The sequence below is a fragment of the Erithacus rubecula genome (genome assembly GCF_903797595.1).
Source record: "Erithacus rubecula genome assembly, chromosome: 2".
Classification (NCBI taxonomy): Eukaryota; Metazoa; Chordata; class Aves; order Passeriformes; family Muscicapidae; genus Erithacus; species Erithacus rubecula.
In genome coordinates this window covers 65,287,405-65,315,201 of record NC_136685.1, presented here as the reverse complement: position 1 = coordinate 65,315,201, position 27,797 = coordinate 65,287,405, and the positions used below count along the sequence as shown (strand labels likewise).

Sequence of the window (27,797 nt, the reverse complement as noted above, 5' to 3'; positions counted from 1 at the left end):
GAGAAATAGCAGCTGTCACCATATTTATGCTGAGGATAGTGTTCAGTTTCCAAAGCCTTATATATTACTCAAGTCTTTGGATAAAATTTAATGATGATTGGAGATGACATGTTCATGAAGTATGTCTGAACTTCTTGTCAAATTAGCCCAAAGGACAGAAATTTTAGAACTGTTTTAAGAACTTATGAGGAAACTTTCATGTTTAGTCTTGGCCTGTTTTATCAATTATTTCTTTTGAAATGGTTGATGGCTATAGCCCAGATTAAAAATTTAGTCTGCAAAATACAATACAAGTTGAACAAAGCTTTAAACAGAAAAGGGTTGGTGTTTTAAAGATTTTTAAGATGTTGCTGTTGAGAAGCAGTGAAAGCTTTTGTTATAGTTCTTGCAACCTACTCTTACAATTTAAAGAGTATTTTAACACATAAGTAAATGCTCAGTGGCAGATACTGTGTCTAGACATGTGTTGCCCATTTGCTCAGGAGGCTGCTAATTATTGCTTTATGTATGTCATGACAACTTACTCATCAGGCTATCTTTAATCTGTTATGCTTCTGCTAGTATTTTATAAAAGAAAAATGGGGGCTTTGACTAAAAAATAAATAAAGCCAAGCAAGTAAATGGGCAACTTATCGAAAGATAGATTAGGAAAAGCCTACAGAAAGCATGTTCTCTGAAAAAATTGCTTGCCTTTTGAACAGTTTTTACCTTTTAAACTTTTCCCTTTTTAGAAGTTGTGAGTTGTTCAAGAGGATTTCTAAAGATTCAAATTAAAAAAAATATCTTCTTAGTGAATGATATACCAGACATTAATGCCTTGTGAAAAAGTCTTCCATTCACAAATCACAGAATCATAGAATTGTTAATGTTGGCAAAGACCTCCAAGATCACCAAGTCCAGCCTTTAACCCAGCACCATGGTGTTCACCACTGAAGCATATTCCCAAGTGCCACATCCACATTCCTTTTGAATGCTTCCAGGTATGGTGATTCCATCACTTCCCTGGTCAGCCCGTTCAATACCTGACTACACTTGCAATGGAGACATCTTACCTAACACCCAGTCTAAATCTCCCCTAGTGCAGCTTGAGACCTCTTCTTTTTGTCTTGTAACTTGTTAATTGTGAGAGCTCCCTACCTTCCTACATGTATTGCAGCCATAGTCTTAACCTTTTTAGCATCTTACTTCTTTATATTATCCTATTAGAGTAAAATAATCACAAAAATGACATGTCTAAAGGGTGCATAGTTGGCAAGTGTTTCCTTCACCTGTTGGAGGTTCACAGTTTTTAATAAGTAGACATCTCATCTGCTTAGCCCCTCTCTTAATAATCATCTTAGGTATAAGATAGCTATCTTCAGAGAGCCATCAGTAATGTGTATAAGTTATAAATATTTGCATTAGAATTAAACTGCTCATAACAAGGAAGAAGCTGGTGTTTTCCTATCAATGTGGGGCAACTTTCTTTAACATCTCAGTGGTAAGAAATACTGACAGTAGTTGGTGTTTGCATTCTATCCAGTAGTTGCAATTAACACACACTGTGAATGTGTAGTCTCTAATTATGACTTCCCATTTCAGATTTTCCATTTCATGTTGTATAGTCTCAAGCTACAGACAGCTTTTTCTTTCATAGCAAGTACCTACTTTTTTTCTGATAAGCTTTTCAAGTAACTTTGTGTTGTTTCTGAACATTTGGCTTAAAACACCTAAATTCTGAATGAAAAATTATTTTGTGATAGGGGCTTTTTTTTATAATTTTGTGACTTCTTTTGAGAAGAAAACCGAGCATACCTTAGTATCCATACTGCTCTCCTTGTTTGAGGAACTTAATCTCTATTTCACATTGAAGTGCCCATTAATGACTACTTTTCAAGTGGCACTAACAAAAAATATAATCTTCTTTCATCTTTCTTTGTGGTTTTATCCTGACTTGGCTAGATTTCTACATCTCTTTTCAGTTCTTCTATTTATTGCTCTTTTAGTGTTGAGTACAGCTGTTAGTGCCTTCTAGATTTATCAGCAGGTTCAGCACATCCTATAATGAAAGGGCTAAATAAAGTCTTCTGGATGGTAATTTTTTTGCTGTGTTATGCTATGATTCTATACACAGTCATGTTTGACAGTTTGGGATAGGCTCTGCCCCTTGTGCCATTTGCAGTTATGATGTCTGACTAGGCTGTCATCTGTTTCTAAAATAATGCTTCCCCAAGGAAGCAGAGAGACAGCATGAATGAAAAATACTGCAAAAAATGGCTGTTTTCCTATTATCTCCTGGCCACCTGTGGTGATGCAAATGCTTTCTAAGGAAATAAAGATGCTGCTTTCTTTCTGCTGAGTAGTAGCAGATGGTAGGACTTAGCAAGTCGGAAAGAAGAGAAATTAGTGACATGAAGGCTTGACATAATTTTAACTTATTTGCACTGCTGATATCAGTCTGAAAATTAGTAGATAAACAGATTGCAGATAGACTCCTTTTTCAGAAAACAGAGAGCCAAAACACAAGTGATCAGTTTCCAAAGAACTTTCCCAAGTACTGACATCAGCTAGGAGCATTTCAATTCTAAACTGCAGCACATGGCTGGCAACAATGCATGCAGCATTTTTTCAAGAATACTTTCAATGCTTGGGCATCTATTATGTAAGACTGAATGTAGTCCCATCTCAGAGCAGTATTTATCAGAGCTGTACATTGGAGTACTCAATTTTATCAGAGTAGTACATTGGAGTCAATAGTCAATAAGACTTTAAAAGTGAACAAGTGAAAATTGTAGACCAGACCAGAGAAAACAGACGGTTAATCTGCTTCTTAATCTTTGTTTGTAGTGTAGGTTACCATAGCAGTTCATTTTTGCTAAACCAATGTCCCTGTGTCTCCTCTTGCATTGCCTGGTGACATTTTGTGATACTTTGTCTTTTGTGGTGAGCAATTCTGAATGCTCTTGAGCATAGTAAAATGCAAATGCTTGGTTAATCATTGGGCTGAAGTATTGCTCTTATGCTATTTCTAATTCTTAAAAATTTTAATCTATTTTACAGTTGTCAGCTCAAGCCCTGCAGTCTTTTACTCCTTTCTTTTTTTATTGCTCTTCTTTCTACTTCCTTGTGGTGATGCTACTGTATGCACTTTCAACTTGAATGCCTTATCTGTAGGATGTTGCTAGGTCAAACAGCATAGAGATGAAAGCAATTTTCTAAGGAAACAGTTTGATTTGGGTAATTCAGATTTTACAGAATCCAAACTTACAGGACTGTGTCAGTGTAAATGAAAACAATTCCTGAGGAAGAAGCTTCTTGTCTCAGCTTACAGTTTCTGATGAGTTAACAAGAGGACAAACCCTCAGGTCATGTCAGTAGTAGCTGATAACCTGGTGGTCTTGGGATGTGGCCTTCCAAGTGGGTGTTCTAGTTGGATGTGTGAGAGGCTAGGTCTTGACCTGTTTTCTTGAAGGCTAGCCACTGTTCCTCCTTCCAAGGAAAGTTTCCTGTAAGCTCACCTGTTGAACCTGTTCAGGCCTATTAAATGTAGAAGTTATTGGGGAACAGGAAGACCAAGGCAACAACAGTGGAACAGAATGAGAATAGATGTGGAAATCTGAAATGTAGTTTCCTGGTTTCCTTTCCCTGTGAGAGTTCTAATTGCAGGGCTATTGGCTCTCTTTGCCTTTCCTGGGATATAGATTGATGGGATCAAATATGTTTTTTCTCTTTAGTTGAGGAGGCTGAAGTCATTTCATGGGAAATAAATGTTTCATGATTTTTGACAAGTGAAGTGTTTTTAAATACATTGTTGAGGCACATTTGTTCCCTGAAAAAAAAAAAAGAAAAAAACCAAACCCTTTGACTGAAGTGAAATTCTTATGTAACAAGTTTAATTAATGAAGGTAGTGCTGCTTCAGCTATGCATTACAGTATTATGAATGACTTGCTGTTTTTCAGCCTTGGAAAGCATCTATGCTCACTAGTGCACCCAATGGTAGCACAAGTAAAGGGCTGTGTTTAATCACTGCTCTGGTTCTGTCAGTGGCAAGACAGAGCTTTGTTACTGAACCTGTCCTCAAAAAGTAAACCACTTTTCCCATTCTTAAAAGTATTGATTTCTTTATTTTAAAAGCTCCTTAAAATAAAGCAGTCTCCTGCTGATAAGAGCATTTTGAGATAGTCTGGCTCTAGTTTCTCAGACTAAAACCTTGCTTCTACAATTAACTCTTTGCATTCAGAGCAGAACAGGCAGCTGACTTCCTTTTATTTTAGAGGCTGTATACTTAGTATACTAGAATGATTAAACCTCTTGCATTAAAAAAATTATTCCTTATGCACACTTGAAATAGACTAAATGCCAAGAAATTGTATACAAATGTGGACAAGCTCTTTGGAGCTCTTAGCCTGGAAAACACCTCTGAGACATGGAGTCTGGTCCCTTCTTATCCCTAGTAACATAAGGTGTAATTCCTCTATGAGTTTATCTTGTTCCATCTTAAATGAGAAGTTAATAACTTAGTTATGCCTTTTCATCTCCTGTTCTTCAGCTTCTTCACACTTCAGAGTGTCATTCTGAATGATTTGATGAGAAGGAACCTTCTCATAAGTACTGCTCTGTGTTTGGTCCTGGCCCGTTTATACTTGCCTGAGAACACGCCAACACTTCTGTTATTCCCTGTTCAGGATAACATCAAATGTTTATGGTTCTAGGGAAAGGATTTCAAGTTTACTATTACAAAAAGAGAAGTGATGCAAAAAAGAGCCCTATTGCATCACAGCTCAGCACAGGAACCATCAGGCAAGTTAGTATCACTGTGCCCTCATGTAAGAAAGTTTAGAGGTACTCCTAAAAGGCTTCCTCCCTCTACTGCTTCCCACTACTAGAGCATCTGCTGCTGTACTGCCTCACCTTCCCACCTGTGTTTTGATTTTTTTTCTTGAGAATTGTCTAAATAAATCTGGTGAGATTTTCCCCCTTTGCTAATTCGTGCTTTTGCAGCCATTTGGGCCAAATGTGTAAACACCTATTTCTATTTCAACTCCATCACCTGTACTGCTTTAAAGCTTTTTAAGCTGCTTTTGGCTATTTTTTGTTCTTTGAACTGGAAGCAGATAGACAGCTGATTAAAAACTGAAACGACATTGAGCAGGAGGTTGGGCTACCTGTCTATCTCCAGGAGCAGTGTAGCATACATTTGAGGTTTCATATTATGTTCCTACAGCAAGAGATATACTAATCTGTAATTCAGTGTGTGGCCCAGGGAACAAAACTGGTCTCTCTGTGTGAAAAACATGTGAACCCTTTTTTAAAAGAATGACTTTTGATGTTTGCTGCAGGTCCAGCTCATGGGTCTAGTTTTGGGTTCACCAGCCACACAGCATTTACTATAGGCCTTCCTTTGAGTAGCTTCCAACATTCATTTCCATCTTTAAAGATGAGCTGGAAAAAATATCCAGCTCAAGCAGTGAGGTGAATATTTAATATTTAATTTATTGTGTAGTTGAAGTGTAACACTGTGATAGCAGAGAATGAAAAACTGTAACAAGAAGCCATTCCCTGTGCATACTGAGAGCTGTCTGGGAAGAGAGTGAGTTAAACTACAGACCTGACTCTGTGATTCTAAGTGCTAGCATCTATAAATGGTAAAATGTATATTGATTAGGTACCATCAGATCCTGCAGGCAGTTTGCCTCGCCCATGTGCAGATGCTCTGCACTTTTAAGAACCAGTGGAAAGTGCTGTGTAAGGATGTGTGGAAATGAGAACTCTTCTTGACATCATGTTTAGTGCACTGGACTCAGCTTGAAGCTTCCAGTGTCTGCCCAGATATGAGTCTGAATAAATAAGACTGGGTTCATTACAAGGATATGTATGCAATTTTTTCCCTTAAAAGAGATGCTTTAAAGACTAAATCGTGGTGTTTGAGCAAGATGAAGGGGAAATTCCAGATGTATCCAAAACTTGATCACGGTAAGCATATTCACTGACCGTAAGTACAATATTTAGTAAAAATTGCCTCTGAAATGAAAAGATTAAAGGACAAAAACTTGAATGTGGAAATCTAGGTTTGTGGATGATTTCTTTGTAATTATTAATACTGAAAACAAATCTGGGTTTTTTTTTTTATTTGGATTATTTTGTTTCTTTTGCTTGAACAGGATTTCAGCATCGCAGAATTGGCTGCATATCTTTCTTCAAACTGTTCTAATAATCATGCACATTTATGGCATTATCAGATTTGAAAAAGGAGAAATGAGATGGGTTAGTGTATTAACTGAGAAGGAGTTAAAGACAAAACATAAAGAGGATTAGGTTTTGGACCATAGCTTCAGTGTGTAGGAATTAGGACATTCAAATGATTTGTATCTTTTGACGAGCAGGAAAGTAGAGACAGGGTTAATCTTTTCTCTTTTAAAGTGTAATTTATGGACTATCAACTTTCCATTAAGAGCTTCAGACTACCTTTCTGTTATGAGATTTTTTCATATTTTAAATTATGTTTATAAGCTTGCAACTAATCTGAAGGTAGTTGTTGTTAAATACCTTGTTTATATGTTGAAAGTGGATATGCTTTCATTGTAGTGCAAGTCCCTTAGAGGCATTTTTGAAAATCTACATTTACATCCGTAAATTTCCATTACATGAGGAGTTTATTCTATTGTCCTTCTCTGTATTGAATAGAAAATAACTAAATCCTCCCCAAATGCAATACAAACAAGAATTACTGTCTTTTATACTCAGAAACAAAGCTCCCATGCTGGGTTAAGAGTTTATCAAGTCCTGTGATGTTTTAATTTATAACTGCTCATATTTTATATGCTGTAAATTATATCAGCAAAAATATAGGTACTTCATATTTTCTTACCTTCATAATGCATACCATCTGTACAATAATTCTGAGAGTGGGGTTTCTTTTAAAATATATCTTGAGTCATGTAGGCTAATCTGCAGTTAGTTGTCCTTTGTTTTTCTGCCCTGTAACCCTACATGTAACCCTACTGAAAGTCATCTGTGCTTAGCCAGTTAACCCTGTGCAGAGAGCATGTTCTAACCTCTGTTCCCTGGACTGTAAAAGGTGGTAGGTAGATTGGGCTAGAAAAAAAAATTGTTCTGGTATGCCCCAATGACTTTTTCAAGTCTTAATTTCCTCTGTGATTTTGAGATTTAAAGGATGCAGAAACACGACAAATAACAAAATCCAGCACTTTTTCTTCACACAACATGTATGGGTAGGATTCTCTCTCCCTTTTACTCAAGCAGTATTGGAAATTGGGCAGAAACTCAGAAATACATATCCTCTAAAAAGCTGGAAATAGACAAAGAATTGACTCAAAGAACTGAATTAAGAGAGCCTTTTCAGATGTTCAAACAGAATAGCATGCTATTCTAATGGACATGCTTTCTGAGGAACATGGAGTACAGGGCTATGTAAAGAACCTGATGTTATTGTTTTATTAAGCTTTTTATCCCTTTATTTTTACCTTTATCTAAAGTCAATGTACGTGTCTGGAGTTTTGCCATGTTTTTCATGCTGGGAAGATCTAATGAGTTTCCTTTGACCCTGACTGAGGCACCCTCTGTAAAACAGAGGTTTTTACTTTATTACCAGCATTTTTCTGTTCCAAGTAAGTTGCTCCCAAAATAACATTTTCACTCTTACCACAATTTATTTTTAGGCAAGTAGAAACTTTGCCACATAAAATAGTGATTATCCCAAAAACAAATAGAATTTTTTTCTTCCTCCTGCATATCTCTTCAAATTTTATTATCTAACAAAAAAAAAAAAAAAAGGTTTTAATCTGAAAATTAAATATGTACCAGTTTTTATTCAGGCAATAGAATGAATGAAGTCTAATGAGCATCATCTTTGTAAAAAGATATTACTGTGATATGACTGTATTGTCATCCTGTGATTTGATTATTTTTTCTAGTTTTGTGCTATAATATTTGTATCTTTCCAGATAATTTACTAGGTTACTTGTGCAATTGCTGTGAATGATCTCTATAGTGTTTACAGTATTCTAAATATTTAATCACAAGGTGTGCATGTTGATGCAGACTAGGAGTCACAAGAATAACAACTTCAATTGTGGTCATCTAAAATCTTGCTGTTAGCTTAAAGCATAGGTTTGCCCTAGTTTTCATCAGAAACTGTGTCCTACTTTTAATCCTAGACTCAAACTCAAAGCTGTTGAGCGATAAGGGTATAATCTGATTTGAGCCTAGAGGACTGAGAATACCTTTAGCTGTTGGTTTGGGTTTTTTTCATTTTACTCCAAAAGAAAATCCACATTTTTACCTTCTTTTCTAAAAATATTGAAATGGAAATTACAAAAATAGAGCTTCAAAGACGATTGCATGCATCAGTTTAATTTCTGCTGAAATAATTCTGTTCATTTTCCTTGCTTGTGTGTTTGGTGTAAAATGATCATATGTGGTGTGGAGAGAAATATTTCCCTCCAAGCCATAAAACTGCATAAAAGTGCAATCATGATGCACAGAATGTGCTATTGCTCTGAGAAGTGTCAAAGAGCTCCTTACTCAAAAAAGTGCTGAGCTGTGTCCTAACATGTTGTTGGATTGTAGAAAACTAAAAGCTTAATTCTCTGTCTTTAACGAACATAAATAATTTAATATGGATTTTTCTTAAGTCTTTATCAGACTGAAGAGCATAAAACTAAATCTCTCTTGATATAGGGTATATTGAGTTATTTGTGCTAGAAACAGAAGCTTTTTTTTTTGGCTTTTTTTTTTTTTTTCTGCCTTTTTTTTTTTTTTTTTTTTTTTTTTTTTAATCACAGCAAGACCAGCTTTATACTTGGGCTGCAGTTAGCCAACCCACACATTCAACAGATTACATTGAAGGAAGCTTTCCAAGGAGAATTCCATCTGCATGGCCTCCACCCAAACCTCCAGATGAAGAACAAAGGCTCAAAGTTTCAGAAGGTACAGTTCTTGGATATAGAGAAGATAAATGTATAGGCTAGGGGAAGCTGCTGTATTTTAGAATCCAAAATACAAACTTGGTATCTTAGCTACTAACAAACACCTGGTTTGAGATACTTGGATTAGCATCAGAAATAGTGTCAGCTAGTATCAATCTAATAAAACATATTCACCAAAAATGCATTTTTGTTGTTAGCAACCAAGATTGTACCTGGCATCTGCTGAGTAATGGATTTTGCCAGGTGCTGTGATCTTTATTCTTTTCCAGTTTGCATACCTTCAGAGCTATGAGATGTGAGTTATTCTTTCTTCTTAAAAATATGAAAAACTTAAGAAGCTGACTGGTGCCATGCTGAAAGTTATTAGTGGTGTAAGGTATTCCTTTGTAGATTCAGCAGCCCTGTGCTGACAGAGGGATAGGAAAAGTAACATCAGATCTTGTTTACCAAGTCAGTTTACCTTAAAATTTGTAAGGTTATGCTACCAGCTGAATTTTTGCCAATTTCTTCATGCTCTTTAAAACTTTGTTTACATCAAAAATAAAAACCAAACAATAAAAACCTCCCTTGTAGTGGGCAAAAAAATTTAGAAGAGGGTTTCAAGCCTGTTTTCTGCTGGTAGTGTTGATCCATAAATACCTCAGGTTCTTGGAGGCTTTGCTTTCCATTAGTTAGTATTCAGCAGCTCTCATCACTACAGACTGCATTCACCCCCATGCCATCCATGGAGAACCACTGAGTATTCTCAAATTTTATGTTCCTTTTAATTTGCTCAGATTTGAAGAGTTAAGTCATTATTTCAACAGATCTTTTTGCATTACCTGTAGGCTTTGGGTGGAGTTAATTTTAGGTTTACTTTTCTTTGGGACTTCTCTGCCTCTTCCTCTGGAGCACAGTATTTCTTGCATGGGCACCTTTTACCATGGCAACATTTTACTTTTACTGGTATCACTTATTTCAGTGTTCACAAGCCAAAGAAGTGATGCCAACAAAAATGCAACACTGCTGTCTTATTCTTATGCTGTGCCTTTAACCAAAGGAATTCTATTGGAGATTGGGAAAACATTTCTGCATCCTTCTCACTGATGCAGAGTGTGGAACTCTGCAGTGCTGGACTGCTCAGCTTGTCCAATTTTTGACCAATGATCTCCTGTTTATTCAATGAAAATGCTGTCATATGTGGTGGTAGAATTCACTGCTATCTAGTCTGAGAGTTGTGTTTCTCACCTGGGAGACTTGGCTAATGGACGTGTGATCACAGCATTTATAAACATCCTGTACACTACAAAAACAATAGAGTGAATTTCAAATTAAGTTATTTAGAGGTTTTAGCCCAACAGAGCTTGGTGTAAGTCAACAAAAGTTTAGTTTCTCTAAAATCTAGAAGAATGTTGATAACATAAAATATTTTGAAGCATAAAATACATTTTGAAATGTAAAATATGCTTAGAAGTGTATTTCTATCAAAAGGACAATATTAATAATTTTTAAATGTATTCATTTTCCATACAATTTGTTTCCATCCTACTTTTTTCTATCATACCTATTACATGGATGTAATGTGTACAGCACTTGTCTGTTTCTTATCTCAGCCACTTCCCTCTTAAAGAAAAGCAAAAATATCAAGAAACAGAATTAGAAATAAAGTTTAAAATTGTGTATTGGGATTTTATTAAGTTTAATATAAGTAGTTCTTAAGATGTGCTTATTGAAATTTTGGTGTGATTTTTTAATGTAGGACATGGAGGAAAAGGAAAAGTTATAATTCTTTTGATTACAATTCAGGCAGATAACTAATTTAACTTTCTTTAATTGTTCACATGCTTGCCATTTGGAAGAACCTGGAGGTGAGTGATGTGAAACATGATGATAAACACCTTCCTTAAAACTTGAAACTAAATTACTAAATTGTTGTGTATTTACACCTTTGCAGTGTGTGAAGGACATTTTTTTTTTTTAAGGTTTAAATTTTTATGTGCAAAGTAGCTGTATTTTGCTTTATATATAATTATTGCTGTTTGGATTAAAGAGATATATGAACATTAGAAACAGTAGCTCATAAATAAAAACATGCATTTTAGACAAAAGTGTTGTTTGAGGGAGGATCTTTATAGGATCTTTGTTTCTGTTATATGCATTAGTATTAGAACAATGGTAGGCCTTCAAGCTTTAAGACAACAAAATTCTGCAAGGTTTCAGCAAAGTAGTTAATCATCTGTTTAGTATAGTTTTTATTTAATAGTCTTGCTGTATGCTCTGGATCATTGCTGGATGGGTGAAAAGGGCTATTAGAGTGATTGGGAATTTTTGGGGTTGTGGGGCAGTGGGTTTGGTCAGGTTGATTACTGTTGCTAGGGGATTTTTTTAGGTGTATTATTTATTTAAAAACAGGCATTTGGAAATATCTAATAAGAATTTGGATTCAAGTCATCAAGTACTTATGTTCAAAACATTTTTCAGTTCTGGATTCAGTTCAAGTTTATGACAAAATGAGCCAACATCACCAGTAAGATCTATGTGTATGGAACTAATTTTCTATTTGAATACCCAAATCTGTTCCTGTCTCTTCTTATGGCATTTCACTCTACCATTATCACATCTCAGCACAGTGCCTGTGAATCTTAACAGGGTATTTGAAATTCATTTTTTTTAATGCTTTGCTGATGACACTATTCTACTTAACATATCAGAAAAGGCAAGTAAGCAGGCACTAGAGCCCAGTCATCCTGTCTCCCATGTGGCTGTTTAACCACTTGTGAAGACATTCAAAGACCATGCAATTTCTGCAAAGTGAAAGTCTCAGCCCACTAAATATCAGTGTGGGTTTACAACCTGAAATATAACTCTCTTAAAAAAAACCCAAAAAGACAAAAATAACCCAAAATAAGAAAAAAAAATTGTTTTGGTTTAAAGGGAAGATTTCATTTCTCAAACAGCACTTTTCTCCTTTCCCAAACCTTTTTTTTTCCTAATTGTAGTGGTAGTGTTTGGTTTGTTGGTTTTTTTTCTTTCTAATTTTTTTTTTTCATTTTGCATAGCAAAAGTGATTGCTTTGCTGGCAATAGATTATATTTGTCAAATTTCATCTAACTAACCTTAAAATTAACTGCTCAGCTCACCCTGACTTCAGCTTATATCTACAATCCTTTTTAGAAGAATAACATTTATGAGGTAAAAATAAGATAGATAATTCTGTCAAATTGGTAAATGTTGATTAATACATAGGAGCAGTCTGTTCCTATTTTAAGTACTTTTATCTAAACCAGGTAGCTGTGCTAATTTGCACGTTGGAAAATATTAAGTGTTGTGGGTGCACGTATAATACTAGGAAATTAACATAGAATTAATCTGTTGTGAGCAAAGATCAAATAGATACTAACACTTCACTCAGAGAAATCTAAAAGATTAGTTATTTCTTGTTAGGTGCAGCTTATCCACATCCAGGTAAAAAAAGCTGTGGATTGTTAATTTTCAAGCCTTGTGGCATAAATCACACTTTCAATGAAACTTCTTCCTTGTGTGTCTCCCTTCCCAACAGCTGGTATTGTCAGAAAGCTGTGAGGAGGCCACATGTCTAGGAATTATGAATCCAGAGGCTCTGGTTCACAGCTGCTTCACTCTTTCTGCAAATGGTCAAGAGATTTCCCTGTTTAACAGTGGCACCTTTAAACATATAGGAAAGATGACACACATATGTAGTCTCTGGGCAGGTGCAAGAAAAATACTTCTATTCTTATTATGTGTAAATGCTTGGGCTATGATGAGTAAGGACCTGTTCATTAATTTCTTAATGTGTATTTCAAAAGATCAGTCAAATTTTTCATTTATAGAATTTTAAAATCTGTATCTTTTTTTCAATTCAGAGTTGAAATCTACAGTCCAAGAAACAGAGAAGCAAAACATAGGTGCTGTTCAGCAGGCACAGGTAAGACTGTAACAGAAATATTTCATCATTTTTTCAAAAGAGAGCAAAAAAGCAGTACTTCTTTTCAGACATTTTTGAATGTCTGAAAGTTATTTTTGAAATAGCTTTGTGTACTGAATGTTCTGTATGAAAGAATTCCAAAGGGAGGGTGTTTTATATGCTCCAGAGTTTATCTAGCTATAAGGATGAAGGTTCCTGCCTGCCAAAGGTGATTCTTACGAAATGTTATTGTCCACTCAAAAGTAAGTTAACCCTCTGATGGCATTAGTAAGGAATAATTATAAAAGATGTTATTATAATAGCTAATCTACAAAGGTGCATGTAAGTAACTTTTTTAGTATGTCACCATACGTGTTCTATCTGTCATTAAAGGCTGCACAGTTTAATGGGGCTGAGGAACTTCAAATTCTGTTTCCTCAACTGGAAACAGGCTTCTCTTATTTGTGGAAAACATATTCAGTTGTTCTGGAAATCATTAGAAGGAAGGCTAATTTCTGAAATCTTGGTTTGAAACAAGCAGTGACCAAATGCTCTTGGAATCTCTTTTCTTCCTCCTCTGTTTCTCAGCTTGTTTCCCTTGTTTGCCCCTTTGGGTTTCTTTTGAGGTTTTTTTTAATGGGGTGTTTTTTGTTTCCTTTGGTTTACTGGGTGTTTTGTTGTGGGGTTTAAGATTTCTTTTTTTTTTTTTTTTTTTGGTATTTGTGGGATTTTCATATTAGTGACAAGACAATTCAAGCAGCATTTGAGAAAATGGTCAGTGATTTGCTTTTTGGGGAATAATAAGGAATGTATAGTTAAATACATACTACTGATTATAAGACTTGCAAATTTAATTTGGGCTTGATCACATATTTTGTGAGCCATGGGTAAGGAGAGTATGTTTATTAATTTTATGGCTTGCCTTGCCAAACAACTTAAAAGAGTTCTAGTTGATTACCTAAATTCTTCTACCTTCATAATATGGAACATTTAAAAACTGCAGCTCATTATTAAAATAATATTACAAAATAATTCTTCATTGCAGTATTTTAAGTTTAGCCTAAAATATATTATTCTCACACTATTTTTATATTCCAGTCACTCAGGTTTCACTAGCAATGGTTTCTAGTATTTATTGTGGAAAACCTTTTTTTCCCCTATATTTAAAAGAAGGTATTGTGTGCAAGAAACATATTTAATCAGTCTCTAGTATTATAATTCATTACAAGAAATGACCTATAAATGGTTTTCTTATTGGAAAGGTAATTAATTGAAATAGATTTATGAATACATAGTTATTTTACCTATTGTTGAAAAGTATTATGAGAATTACTCTAAGAATGAAGTTTAACCAGGAGCTATGGAGCACTGTGCGATCACTTGAATGGTGTTTATTTATGGTTGGCAGCTTTTCTTGCTTTTTAAAACTGGCCTAGTTTGTTGTCCAACTGCTGAATTCCATTTGCTAGTGTTTAGGAGATCCCCGTTTGTCTTACTTAGTGGTGATCTCTTATGGCAGTAACATGAACTTTTTCCATTCTATGCTATTATTCATCAATAACCTGCAGAACTTACAGGATCACCTTCCTTGCAGAAAGTCATCTCAAGCTTTTGCTGTATTATGTCATCATCATCCTGGTTAATTTTAAAAATCAGAGTAGAGGTTTTTCTTTTGATGGATAAAATGTTGTCATATGTTTAAATTATTTCTGTAGTGTTCCAAGCAGTTGAGCATATTCTACCTATCCATCCGTGTTTAACCATATCAGTCTATAAAAACATCCAGCAAGTAGAATGGCCATCATGTTTGTGGGTAAATCCTTTATTGCAATCAGATCATTCTTAGTGTTACTTGTACATATTTTAAGTGATGAACATGTTTTTATTAGAGATTACCCTCTTTTGTTGCCTACAGTTTTAATTTCTGAAAAAAGGAAGCTTTGGCTGAAGGTAGCCTAGCAGGCGATTTTTCTCTTTTTCTTTCAACACATAAATGAAAGAGAGCTCTAGTTTAAAATCTGAATTGATCAGCTAAGTCTTCTTACAGACTTCTTCCCTCTTCTTTCTCTGGGAAAAGACGTTTCCCACATACTGCTAATCCAATCTAATATTATTGGCCAGAACACAATTGTAACATGATGTGTTGATAAATTATCTCAGTTAACTAAAAGAATCAGAGTAATTTTAAATTAAAGGCACAAATGCTACAGCCTAGATTCTTTACTTTCTTGTCCCTTGAAGGGGCTTCTTCATATATATACACATATATATATATATCCTTTCCATTTCCTTATCTTCACAATATTAGATATAATATGCATGTTTTACAGCATAATTCCTGAACATTTTTTTAAGAATGTTTTTTCAAAAATATCTAATTTCTTAAAATTGCGGCTAAAAAAAAAATGAGGATGTGGGGGTGTGCTTGCTTTTAGCACAGGAATTGTTTAAGGAGTGGGAAAATAAGAAAAATTGGCAGCCATTTCAATTCCTGGTTTTGAAATGCCAAATAGCAATAGTGTCTGCTTAGTCTTCCCAGTAGGAACAGAGAAAGTTTTGTTAGGCTTAACTCCTTTAGTGAAAGAAGAAGAGAAAAATGGAGTGCCCTAATTTAGAAACTCCAGATTCAAACCTGATCTTTCAATTTGACAACCACACCTTGTGCAAGAGCCAATTTCTGTTCTGTTTGCACCCCTGATCTTTTGTACCATCCTCGCAATTTTCCTTACATTTTAACTCACTTTTCAGAATAGCTTGATTTTGTTTATATGGTAGGTAAAAATAGATTATTAGCAAAAAGATGAAGGAAAAAAAATAATTGTAAAATGAATACATGTAAATTAGGCTTTGGTTGGTAGTGGGGCATCACAGTGCCAGAAACCTAAAGTTGTTTGAAAGCCACTTAAAAGCATTGTCTTATAGACCACATTAAAAAATTATTTCAAATTTCTATTTTTGATCATTTGTGATGTGATGAGAGTCTATTCTGTGGACCACATAACTTTAAAAACAAAGCTCCTGTTACAATTAGTTGTCAGCATTCAGGTATAATGAATAGCTCATGCCTGGTCTCTATAATCCCACCTCAGGAGTGGAGGTTTTGCCAGACTGTTGCCAGTCTCTAGAAGTTTGGTTATAAGATAGTTTACAGTGACTATTTAAACTATATTTACATCAGAAAAGCTTGTCATCAAAAAATTCTTATGCCTATAAAGTTTCCATCTTAATTTGGTTTGGTTCACCACATTTTACCCAACAAATAAATCCTAAACCAAAATTATATGCCTCTTTGGAATTCCAAGTACTTTCACTAGTACTAAAAGCCAGACAAAATTTTGGCAGTTCTGAGGTACTGAAGATGGGTTTCTACTGCCTAATCTGTTTGTTCACTTTCCAGCAATATCATAGGGAAACAATACTAGTTTTAAAAAACTAAATTACAAGCCAGGTTTGCCTATCTTGAAGATAGATTTTGCTTTATAAAAACAGACTCAGGGACTGCATCTTTAGAATATTCCTAACCACCCCACTTTGCTGGTAACTTGTCTCTCAGCAGGGACCTTTATTCTTATGCTAGTTTTTGACTATGACTTATTGTAATTCCTTAGGGTAACAGCTTAGTGATATTGGAAACACTCCAATTTTGACACTTAGTAATACAAGTAAAAAGGTTCTGAAATCCTTTAAGATAAATACATAATCAGTCTGTTTAGAAAGTATAAAACATTGGTGGGACTGGAATTTACTTTTCATTATTATAAAATGTCACCACTAGAATTTGTTTCAGAAACACGCCTGCTGCCCAAAACTCTCTCTTAAAAGAAATTTCAGAGATTATTCTTTATAGGTGAAGGTAAGATAAAGAAGGTAGGTGAAAGATTAGTCTGAAATGGTGAGATACAAAAAAAAAATTAAAAAGTGGAGGTTTTATAAACCTGCTTTAGATTGTTATGACACTTTCAGTCTGGTATAAAACCTGTTTTATTTTGCTATTACGTGGTTTTCATCAGCCCACGAACCAACTATAGAGAAGACTAGTGAACCACTGACAGGAACCTGAGGAAAACTGAGAACTCTTCCTCTGCTGGCTCACAAACTGTTCTGTGGCTGTGGCACTTTTAACAATGCCTGATTTTGCATGTTCTTTCTTGAGTTTTTTATTAAGAAGAAAAACGTGAAGATGTGTCCTTCCCCTTCCATCCTTTTGCTATTTGACAGGTAACTTTGTGTAAGGGGGAAGAGAAGGCTTGAGGAAGCAATGAACAGTTACTCCAAAACAATTATTTTTCTACAAAGATATGACCACCAGAATCTTAGGTTTCAGCGGGGAAAAATAAGTTGTATATTTGGGTTAAAAAAAAAAAAAAAAAAAAGGTGTGACATAATCAAAAGGACAACTATATACAGTTGTATCATTGAGGAAATAAAGGATTATGACAGAAGCAAATATTTTTAATATTTCTGTATTAATCATATTATAGTGAATAGAATCTCATATTTTCTTTTAAGAGCAGTACCAAGGTAAACTTCCTGAAAAATAATACTAACATACCCAAATTTCAGAAAATTCAGAGGTATATATCTGGGATTTTTTATCTTGCAAAATATGAACCCTGATTTGTAATGTATGTTGTGGAGGAATTTATATTCTAGTTCAAAGCCCAATGTTAGAATTGGGGTATCTTGGCTTTAAGCAGATGAACTTCAGGAAGCATATGTGGATACTGTTTTCCTGGTAGCATTCAGAGTAAATGATGTTGTATCAGAAAAGTACAGAAAGGAACCCAAATTTATAGGAAAAGAGGTGATACAAATGTGGCAGGAGACTTTACTTCCAGGGTCGTAGGAACTGTAGGAACTGCTGAAATGCAGTGTTTTACTCAGACAGCAAAGGGGAACTTAACTTTGTGGAACTGTAGGGCAAATCAAATCTTTTATGTTTGTATTCACGAAAAACAGTCTTTAGGGACAAGTTTCAAGTTTTATTGATAGGATTCTTAGATTCTTACTATTAGATGTTACTTTTCAGTTCAAATGTGCTGCCATTTTTAGGTTTTTTGTTTTGTTTGTTTTCAGAAAGACTTAGAAGCACAAATAGGTGTCTTATTTCCTAAAACTGTAGCAGGTAAATTAACTAAACATTTTGAAATATGAAGTGAGATTCTCTGAGTTGAGACCTTAAACAGAGCCACTTGGTAAATAAATTCTGTCATCTGATACTGTTTGGGTTTCTTAGGCCATGAAAGAAGGATGAGAAGACATATATGAAATAACAGAAATGAGGGAATAAGTGCTTAATTAGAGTCTGAAGGACACCCTAAAGGACTCTTCCTCCTCAGCCACTAGATGGCAGTTAAGTATTTTGGAATGGACTGCAGGGCACTTCCAAGTCATTCCAGGCTGTCCTGCAGACATCCTGCAGTGGGAATTTTAATTTATTTTGTCTCAGTCAAAAGAGTGGCTTTCTGCTAATTAATAAGTTAGCCTTTAGAATGTACATACACTTGCTCACTTGCTTGGTTTAATCTAACCAAAATTTAGCAATCAAATCAGATCCTCTACCCTCCCAAGCCCTCAAAACATTAACTGGTTTAAAAACAAATAAACAAAACAACTAAATAGTGACAGAACAGTGCTTTCCAAATATTTAAAGGAAAACATTTGGTTTGGTCTACCAGCCTTCTGGATGACTGCCTTTGAAGTGATAATTAGAAAATTATCAGTGAATTACCACCATTTAAATAAAGAGGCCAATATTCTGTTGAAGATGAGATTTGTTTCTTCAACCACAATTGTGAACTCATTTTCTATTTAGTTCTGATGAAGCTGAAATTTTAAAAAAATAAAAGGGAAAAATTGCATCGGACATAATTAATTGACCTATATATAGAATATAAACCACAGACTACATGTTTAAATGAAAATACAGGAGTATAGGATGTCATCTGTGTGTGGTAGAAAAATTTAAGAAGTTAATTCTCAGAACAAACATTAGTGTTTTGTATTATATCCAGACTTCACAATACTTGGATTGACTTCTGTTATTTTGCTTGAAGGCAGTGTTTGCCTTTTAAAAAGAAACAATACATTTTATTATTTTCAGTGGAGTTACAATAACACATTTTTTGCACTCTTCCTCCTAGCCATGGTGAGACTAAAATTTGTTTTTTTCTAATCTGTGCTCTTAATGTCAAGATGAAGTTTTTCTTCTGTGCTCATTTTAGATTCAAAATTTCTTTATTCTGTTTTCCCATTTTTATTGAGACAGCTATATATCATAGATCTGAAACACATAAAAATCATAGCTCAGCTCAGGGTTGAGTGGACATTAGGAGGTCATGATGTACAAACCCTTTTCCACTAACACTCTCCTCCAAGCAAGGTTAGCTTAGATGTTTGGTGGTTTTTCTCAGGACTTTGCTCATCTCTGAGTATGGGTATGAGGTAATGGTGATATGTATTTCCTGCTTTGCCTAGTCAGTGGTAAAATGGTAAGTCTTACTCTGTTTCTGATGCATTGTTTTAATAACAGCTAAAAGAGATGAAAATGTGTGCTTGCAAAACCTGCATTTCCTGTGAGTTAATCCTAATTTAAGTCCTTTTGGGCATTGGTTAAAATTCTTAAGAAACTGTATGTTAAGTTCTTGTAATTAATCTCATTTCAAAGCTTTTTCATCACAGATTTTATGAGAATGTATATTGATAACAACAAAAATAGTAATAATAAAGATTTTGCATCCTTTAATCATAATGGACATTCTCATTTTTCTGTGTTGACTCTGCTTTATACTTAGACAAATACAGGATTTTTTGTCATTTTAGGAACAAATTCTTGGAAAAGTAGCACCAACCTTAGTATTTGGGGAAAAGTGAAAGGGGAAAGGAGAATGAGAGTAAACTGAGAAAATAATTTATTTTAATGAGAATTGTTTGGCAAAACTTTAAATCCTTGGCTATAATGTGAGAGACTTTCACTTCTCTAAAAATGAGAACTATGGCATAGGGACTGTATAGAAAGAATTATCACTTTTCTGTCTGTGTTTGATTCCAAGCAATAATGTATTTCTTCTCTTGCCTTTTATAGTGAGTTTCTTGTAAAATAATAGCAGAGTGTTGTATCTTGCCTTAGGGAGCAGTGAATGGAAATGCATGATAGCTATATACTTATTGAAAATTCTCTTTAAGTTGCTTACTCTCTTCTCCTTTGACTCCTCACTGTTTTTGCTAATGAAAATAGATAAATTGTAGTAGTGCTCGTGCCATCTATGCATTCCTGGGTAGAGCAAAATGTATGACCTGTATTAATTGTTTATATACAAATTTTTTTTCGTAAATATTCTAAATCAGAAATCCTATTCTAGATGAAAATCTCCTTTTATACCACAATATTATTTGTACTGTAGGTTCCATTATTTACATATGAAATTTATCTCATCCTTTGGAGAGCAATGAAAACACATTTTGTTTGTTCAATGGTAGCATCCCATACTTGCATTATGTAGAATGTTCTTGGTACTATAGTATTCACATTTCAAGCTTTTTAAAAAAGAGTTCAAAGTCTTCAAAAATTGAAAAGAACAGATGGAGAAATTACATAAAATGCAGGAAAGCAGTTTGAAAACGTGTAGGATTGTGTATGTGTACATATCAGTATGTGAAAAGAAAACTTCTTGTGACCTTCCTAGCAGGACATTTCATTTGGCAATTGGACTTAACCTGTTCCAGAGATCTCCTTCATTTAAAAGTGGGAACTGTTTCAAGCTCTTCTTATATTTCTCTTGGCACTAAACATCAAGTGCTATCTTTTGGTGGTGTAGATCCTGAGATTTTTCTACAGGACCCTCTATGTAGGAGATAAGAAATGCTTTCCTTAGTAAAAATAAATATGCATTTAACTTGGACATACCCTAAATAATTTATAAACAGCAAAAAAAACCTCCAAACTATTATATACTGCCATACCTGAATGAGAATTTAAAAGTAAGGCTGAGAATAATTTCTAGTCTTTGGATACAAGACAGAGTAACCAGTTGATCTTCTACTTATATTTAGATCAAAAGTTATCATTACATTTTCCATCTTAAGTTGGTATAAATAAAAGCAGTAAAATCCCTATTTTCCTTTTCTGTATTTTGAATACCTGTTTTTCTTTGTATTCATTCTTTAGAGAACAAGCTCAAAACTATTCATTAAAAACTAACTCATGTATTCCAGAATGTGTAATTACTCTTTACGATTATTCAGCTTTTTCTGAATATAAAAATTGGGTTTTCTTCTAAAGTACATGATAACAAAAATATTTTAGTTAAATTCTCAATACCTAAAGCTCATTTTTGATTACTTGATTTTAATTGACATTTTTAAGATTCTTTCACTCAAAGTGATACAGATTTGTTTTTAATATAGCTTTCACACCTTTAAAGGGTTAAAGATGAGAGGCTTTCAGGCCCCTGCCTTCAGCCTACTCATGGATACATTTGTGAAGGATCTCATCCCATTTCTTCAGACCTTTTCTGTTGTGAGTAGTAGGCTCATACTTCAGCATATCTACAAAGATTTATTCTTACTGTGGATATTTTTTTAGTGCTTATTCCCTGTTGGAGGCCTAAGACAAAAGCAGCTTGTGAACCTCCCATTTTGTGGTCTGGCTGAACTCTTGGATGAAAAGGGCAAGTACTGTGTAGAAGTATCATACTCTGGGCAGTTGCTTATCAGGAAGTGGCAAATATCATCAGGAAAATCATTACCTTTCTTGATCTCCCCTACTAGAGATTAAAAGCGTTCCAAGCCCTTCAAATTTAAACCATTAATGTTCACATTTTGGCTCATAGAATCCATATTCTTATTTCTAGCATAGAAGCTTTCAACTGTTGCATATGAAGAGCACAAAAATAATAATAGAACTAGTTTGCAGTGACTGCTTTCCAGGTTGCTGGTCAGTTTCAAGTGGAACAGAAAATCAGGGAAAGGTTTGGTGTGAAAAGGTTTAACAGCTTTCTCTAATATGTCAATGCAGTAATGTTCAAGGTATGCCAGATTTTATGTTTTAACAGAATGAGATGAATTGTTGCCTTGGCCTGGATACACAGGAAAACCAACCAAACCCTTTAGTATCATAGTTGAAATACTTTAGAACAAACATAGGTGGAAGAAGAGAGGAAGCAATTCATCATGTGTTAGGCATTTCAGTAAGCAATCTAATATTGAGGAGAAAATAAATCCAGACAGTTTTTATCCCAACTCTTAAGGGAATCTGTGACTTTTAAGGTACCTGTTGCTTATGGAATGCTGACATAAGTGGCTAGGTTCTAGCTTTCTTTTCATCTGCACTTGAAGTCTCTTTGCAATTCACAGTACCATAAATAAGACTCCAGAAACATATAATATAATTGTATATTAAAATTAATGAAGTTCAACTTTTCTTTCAATACCCAGTCTCATTTACATACTTGTTTTGCACTGGATGAGTGATAGAACAGTTAAATTAATTTCTGAACTAAATTAAGCTATATGGATTGATTGACTTTTTGAAGTCTTATTTATTGCTGTGTTGTTTCATACCTCTCTAATAATGAAATTTCATCTATGCCAGAACAGGAGTCTTCAAGATTTTAGAGGGACTTTTTGGTTGGTTTTTCAGCCTGGATAGTCAGGACATTGCTCATTGCACATGGAACATGCACAGCCTGTTTGAGAAATGCTGGGGGCTCTTCTATAGCCATACCCCTCTCAATGTATTTTTTGTCCAGCTCACCCTTTCATACTAAAGGATATACCAGGATAAAGTGAGGGTTAAGCTTCCACGAGTGTTATTTGTGAAGGTTTAAAGTGATGCTATGTAAGACTACAGTAATTAAACTTGACTCCTGTGGATCTCCTAGGGTGGTCAGTGGTTCTGTGAGATTTTGTTTTACCTTGTCTTGTCTGTAATCTACGAAAATTCTTTTGAAGTTTCTATAGTAGTAAAACTTGGGGATAACCTAAAGTTATTTCCCAACTAAGTTAAGAGTTACAACTTAGAGAGAGAAATCTCTTTCAATCTTTGATGTATCTCAAGCTGCTTATTTATTAAAATGGGTACTGTAAAGAACTGAGCTCTTATCCTCTGAAAGATGTTTAGCTCAGGGTTAAGGAATTCAAACTGTTTTAGGAACAGAAACTTGAAGAAATTATGCTTTTTTTCCTCTGACTTCCAGTTTTCCAATTCAGCATTTGCAATGAGTGCATTTTTCATTAAAGGTGCATGATTCTTGTTGATTCTGAGTTTGTTTATTTGAACTATTGGAATTTCAATAACTATTGATCTCTGTATGTAGTGGTTTGGAGGTTTTTTGTCACAGGTGATAGGCTATTGCAAAACCAATAGGTTGATTAGAGATATCCCAGCTCTTTAGGACAGGAAAAGCTACTTAGTCCATTGCCAGCATAGTGCAGCCTGGTGTAAGCCATCAGTTGCAATGTGTCACAGAGTGGGCGAGCAACTCACACTGACCAAATAAGTTTTATGATTTGGGAAGGGCAATTCGCTACACTGATTCTGTTTCGGGGCTTGTTTGTTCATTGCTGTACTGAGGAATTCTGCAACATTTCCTTGCAGTAGTAGGAAGAGAAATGAACTATTGTGAAAACGTGTATGCCTTGTTCTCATATGTGTTACTTCAGAATAGCAGAATCTTCTCTCAAAAATATTTAATTAGGTAGTCTGAGGAATGAAGTAGTATCCAATACTAATTCTACTCCTTCAATACTTCTCCCTGATGCTATCAGCAAGTTTGCCAACTTTTGACTCAACTTCTACTGCTGTAAAAATAAAGTGTTGCAATGGGCCTTGAGATTAAGTGAAATGTAAGAATTAATTAGATGGGTACTATTTTGTTTGAATGTAAATCAAGTCTCCACGAGTACTTCTCATTTGCCAATTACTGTAGCACTAAAAATGCCTGTTAAATGTTGTGTCTCCTTTTCTTAAGGTTGATCTGCAGTTGCAAGAAATAGCTTTGAAAATGAGACAGCTTTAAAGAGAGAAACCTGAACAGAGATCACATTTCTCTGACTGAATTAAATTCTTACTGTGGCTCTACTTTGTGCCATTCGGTGAGCGTGCGCGTTCAAAAACGTTTCACTTCGCGTAGAAAAGAGGCTTTTCTTAACAGAGCAGAGGAAAGAGCATCCTTCCAAGTTCCTGTGCCCTGCTAGTACCACCAAGTGCTCCCAGGCACACTTACTAGGAGACCTGAGGGGCCTTATTTTGCCATCTTAATCCTGTTTAACTCTATACTTCTATTTCCTCTGTGTTCTTGCAACTAGGTAGCAACATAAACTCTGATTCATTAATTGTGATGTGGAGAAACTAAAGATTCAAGTTTTTTTGGCAAAAAAAAAGAAATCAAAGCAAATATAATTCTATCATCTAAATATAAATTCCATCCAGAGACGAAATGTCATGACACTGTGACAACTTGCTGAAAATTAACAAACTGGTGATGCAAGTTTTTGACTTGTAATAGTATAAAGTATTAACTTCTAAAACTAAACTGTAATATGTTTTCTATTTTTCAAATATGCCCAAATTACCAATAAGAACTGTCATTATGTTTATTTTTAAAAAATTATACTTTAAGGCTGTTCATAACGCATATGAGTGAATGAAAGCTGAGATAGAGAAAGATATAGACAAATATACAGACACATACATGTATGTCTATATATACATATAGATTAGGGCTAACTTTTACAAATGTGGGGTTTTTTTCTGCCTGGAAATTTAGCTGTAGAAGGGTCTATAAGTTTCAGTCACTCATCTGAGAAACTAGGTTTTCAATTCTGTAGCAGGAGCAAGCTGCATTCTGATCTTTTACGTGTTTGAAGATCCTGGGCATGTTCTATATATATAGATCAGCTTTATGCTGGACATCTGAAATGCACATGTGGAAAACCTGACAGGATTGGAATGAATTGTATGTAATGTACATGTGCAGATCCAAGTGTACAACCTTTAGCCAGTAAAGCAAATGTTTCCAGATCCATGTACAAACAATCCTATCAGTGCAACCCAAAGAGATCAGTCCCAGATAGAGCATCCAATTCACTGTACACAGAACATGTACAGCATGTTTGAGAAATGCTGGGCTCTGTTCTATAGCCACACACCTCTGAAATGCTTTTTCCTGCTCACTCTTTCATACTCAAGCCACCAGGATAAAGCAAGGGTTAAGCTTCCACCTTTCTTTCTTTCTTTACAGAAAGAAGACTGTTCCACAGTACCTGGGTCCTGGGTAAGAACTCTAGGCAAGACAGAATTTCCTCATATCTCTTTTAAACCCCATAGGTTTCTGCTGCAGAATTGTCCCTTGAATTGAAAATGAAACTTCCTTCATTATGTGTGGGTTTTTAAATCTCAGCCTTCGGGTCCTTGTCAAGAGCTTTTGACCATCTTTTACATGTATGAAAAATTAAGTATTCTCTTGCTCATTCTCTAAGGAAACTGTAAAATTTTCATTTCTGATTTGATTTATATAGTTTTGATTTCCTTCTTTGTTGAGGGTAGAGGAAGCATTCTGTGACATACATTTATTTGATAAGCCCTTTCAAATCTAGATACCAACTTTAAATGAGGACAAAGGCAAAAATCCAATTAAATGCTCTGAGGGCATCTTAAAAATCTAAGTGAAAAGTATCTCTGTCTAAAATAATTACTTAAGCACATAAATACAGGGTCTGTGATGTGTCTTGCTTTTGGTTTCCTTGTATTTTAGACCAAATAAATTTAAGTACACCATATCCTCTGGATAAATATAATTTCATTCACATCAAAGTCTTGGTTGTTCGTACTAATACTGTTTCTATGAAAACCTGGATATATTGGTGGTTCTTAGGTATAACATGATAGGAATTCACCAGCTTGCTTGAAATGCTGTATCTCAAGGATAGCAAAAACACCACTTCTTAGGGCATGGCTAAACAACCCTTTTAATTCATTAGTACATTTTCATTTCTTGTCTGGATTGCTAATTCATCTCACTGGATTGCTCATTTAAAAAAAATAATTAAAAATAATTCTTCTCTTGAAAGAAATTTCATTATCTGCAGGGTAAATTGTCTTGTAGAACAGTGAATTCTGCAGTTTACATAGAACTGCAGTATTCGAGAATTACTTCTTGTTAAAGTTGAATCTAATCTCCCTAGTAAAAGAGCATTTAAAACAGTGAACTGCTCTGAGATCTGCCATTTTTAAGGCAAATCTCTTCAGAGCCACTGAGTATTGTGCTTAATCCTGTTGGCTGCAGTTTGTTTATGGCAGAAATGAATTTACTGTATCTCTTATAAAACTCTTGTGGAGTGTTCTTACACTGTAAAATAGGAGTTTGGGAGAATTACAGTCTAGGGAAACTGGATTTGATCTCAGCTGAAAAGTGGTGTGTGGCCTTAATAATCTTAGCAACATATTTCCTTTGATAGTGTTGCCTTTTGATAGGCCTTATTGTATTTGCAGGTCACTAGTAGGGGGATAAGAGCAGATGAAACAGAGGGATAAACAATACTGTATTCCTCCTTTATTAAGAAATTCTTCAACAAAACTGTTGCTTCTATGAAGTATTGAGTTATTAAAGGAAACTGGGTGGACTGAAGCATCATGAGTAATTGGCTATGGAAATTTCTTTCTCAGCCTTTTTTCCCCTCTTAATATACTGTTTGTTATTATGCCTGTTTAATTCCTTTACTATTCATTTTTTCATGTTCCTTTCTTGTTTTACATTTTTTGTCAGCCTGTGGCAGGGAGACCTAGTTGTTACACATAACCTTTGGTTCAAACTGCTGTTCCAGAAAGCTCAAACTATCTAAGAGATTGTAAGTTTTTGATAATGGTACTTCAAAATCAAACAATAATTGGTTTAAATGTTGTTGCTGTTTTGCTTTTGGGATTGTTTTAGGGCAACTAAATTTTAAATTGAAAGAAAACAAAAGTACTAAAAAGTAAATGTATGCAGCTCAAAAATAATTTATTTATTAGCAGATTTTTTTGTTGTAAGGTCATGTCTATCTTGTTCATCAGTCCTAAATAAGCACAAATTACTATTTTTGGACAACATTTCTTTTATTGGCAGGTTTGGATGAAAGCACATATCCATTCAATTTAATACAGTTTGCTACAGGTATTTTTTTTTTAATGTAGGAATTAATGTGCCATTAAGGTAAATGGTTCCTCTACTCAGTTTACAGAAACAGGATCAGATTATTTAGAGAAAGAGATAAAAAAGTGAAACCTGTCAAATACAGAATAATCATTCTAAGCAGGAATCTTTCCTATCACAGTCTATCACTTGGCAAAAGAGTTAAAAAATTGGGGTAGGATGAAAGTCCTCCCTTAGCTTTTTCTTGCTTCTCTTCTTTCCTAGTCATACTGGCTTATGCTGTTCTGAGGTTTAGCTGTTTTCCAAAAGATAGCATTTGTGGTATTTTGCATTCCTGATCTGTGTTGTATCATGAAGGTGCATATTGGAATGCAGTGGTCAATACTGTGTTGAGTCTGTTATTCATGGTGCATCCCTTTAAAGAAACACTTAATTTTTTTTCAATTAGGAGAATTAAAGTAATGCTGAGCCCTCCCACCACCATGTCTTCATATCCACATGTAGGAAAATGATTTTGTTGTACTTGTGCTCAGTCGCTGGTTGTTTTCTAAGTCAGGGTATTTGCACGGAGGGACGGAGTGCTTCTGACTTTTGCTTTTGACAAGTATAATCACAGTCTAAAATATGCTTGTACTGACAAAGGTAGTGTCATACTGAAGTAAGTCATTTTCTTAAACTGTTTTCTTCCACTTAAAATGTAGCTAGCCAAAATGATTCCTCACTTTTTAAACTTGACATAACTAGCTTATTTTGAACCTCTGGAATACTAGTACTCTTGTTCTAAATTTATTTTTTTATATAGTGATCAATGTTATCCACTTTTGAGCTTATTA

General features: G+C 34.7%; 1 protein-coding gene across 6 annotated transcripts in view; it reads left to right on the top strand.

The window, feature by feature from the left end:
• The window catches only part of FMN2 (formin 2), a 154,975-nt gene that overhangs the window by 23,153 nt on the left and 104,025 nt on the right, over positions 1–27,797 (top strand). For 5 of the 6 annotated variants that reach the window (XM_079330079.1, XM_079330077.1, XM_079330076.1 and 2 more), the window contains exons 4-6: positions 8,785–8,929; positions 12,792–12,853; positions 25,075–25,107. In XM_079330079.1, the coding sequence (XP_079186205.1) occupies positions 8,785–8,929; positions 12,792–12,853; positions 25,075–25,107 (240 nt within the window). The remainder of the gene's footprint in view (positions 1–8,784; positions 8,930–12,791; positions 12,854–25,074; positions 25,108–27,797) is intronic. The other variant, XM_079330078.1, reaches the window with a different exon arrangement.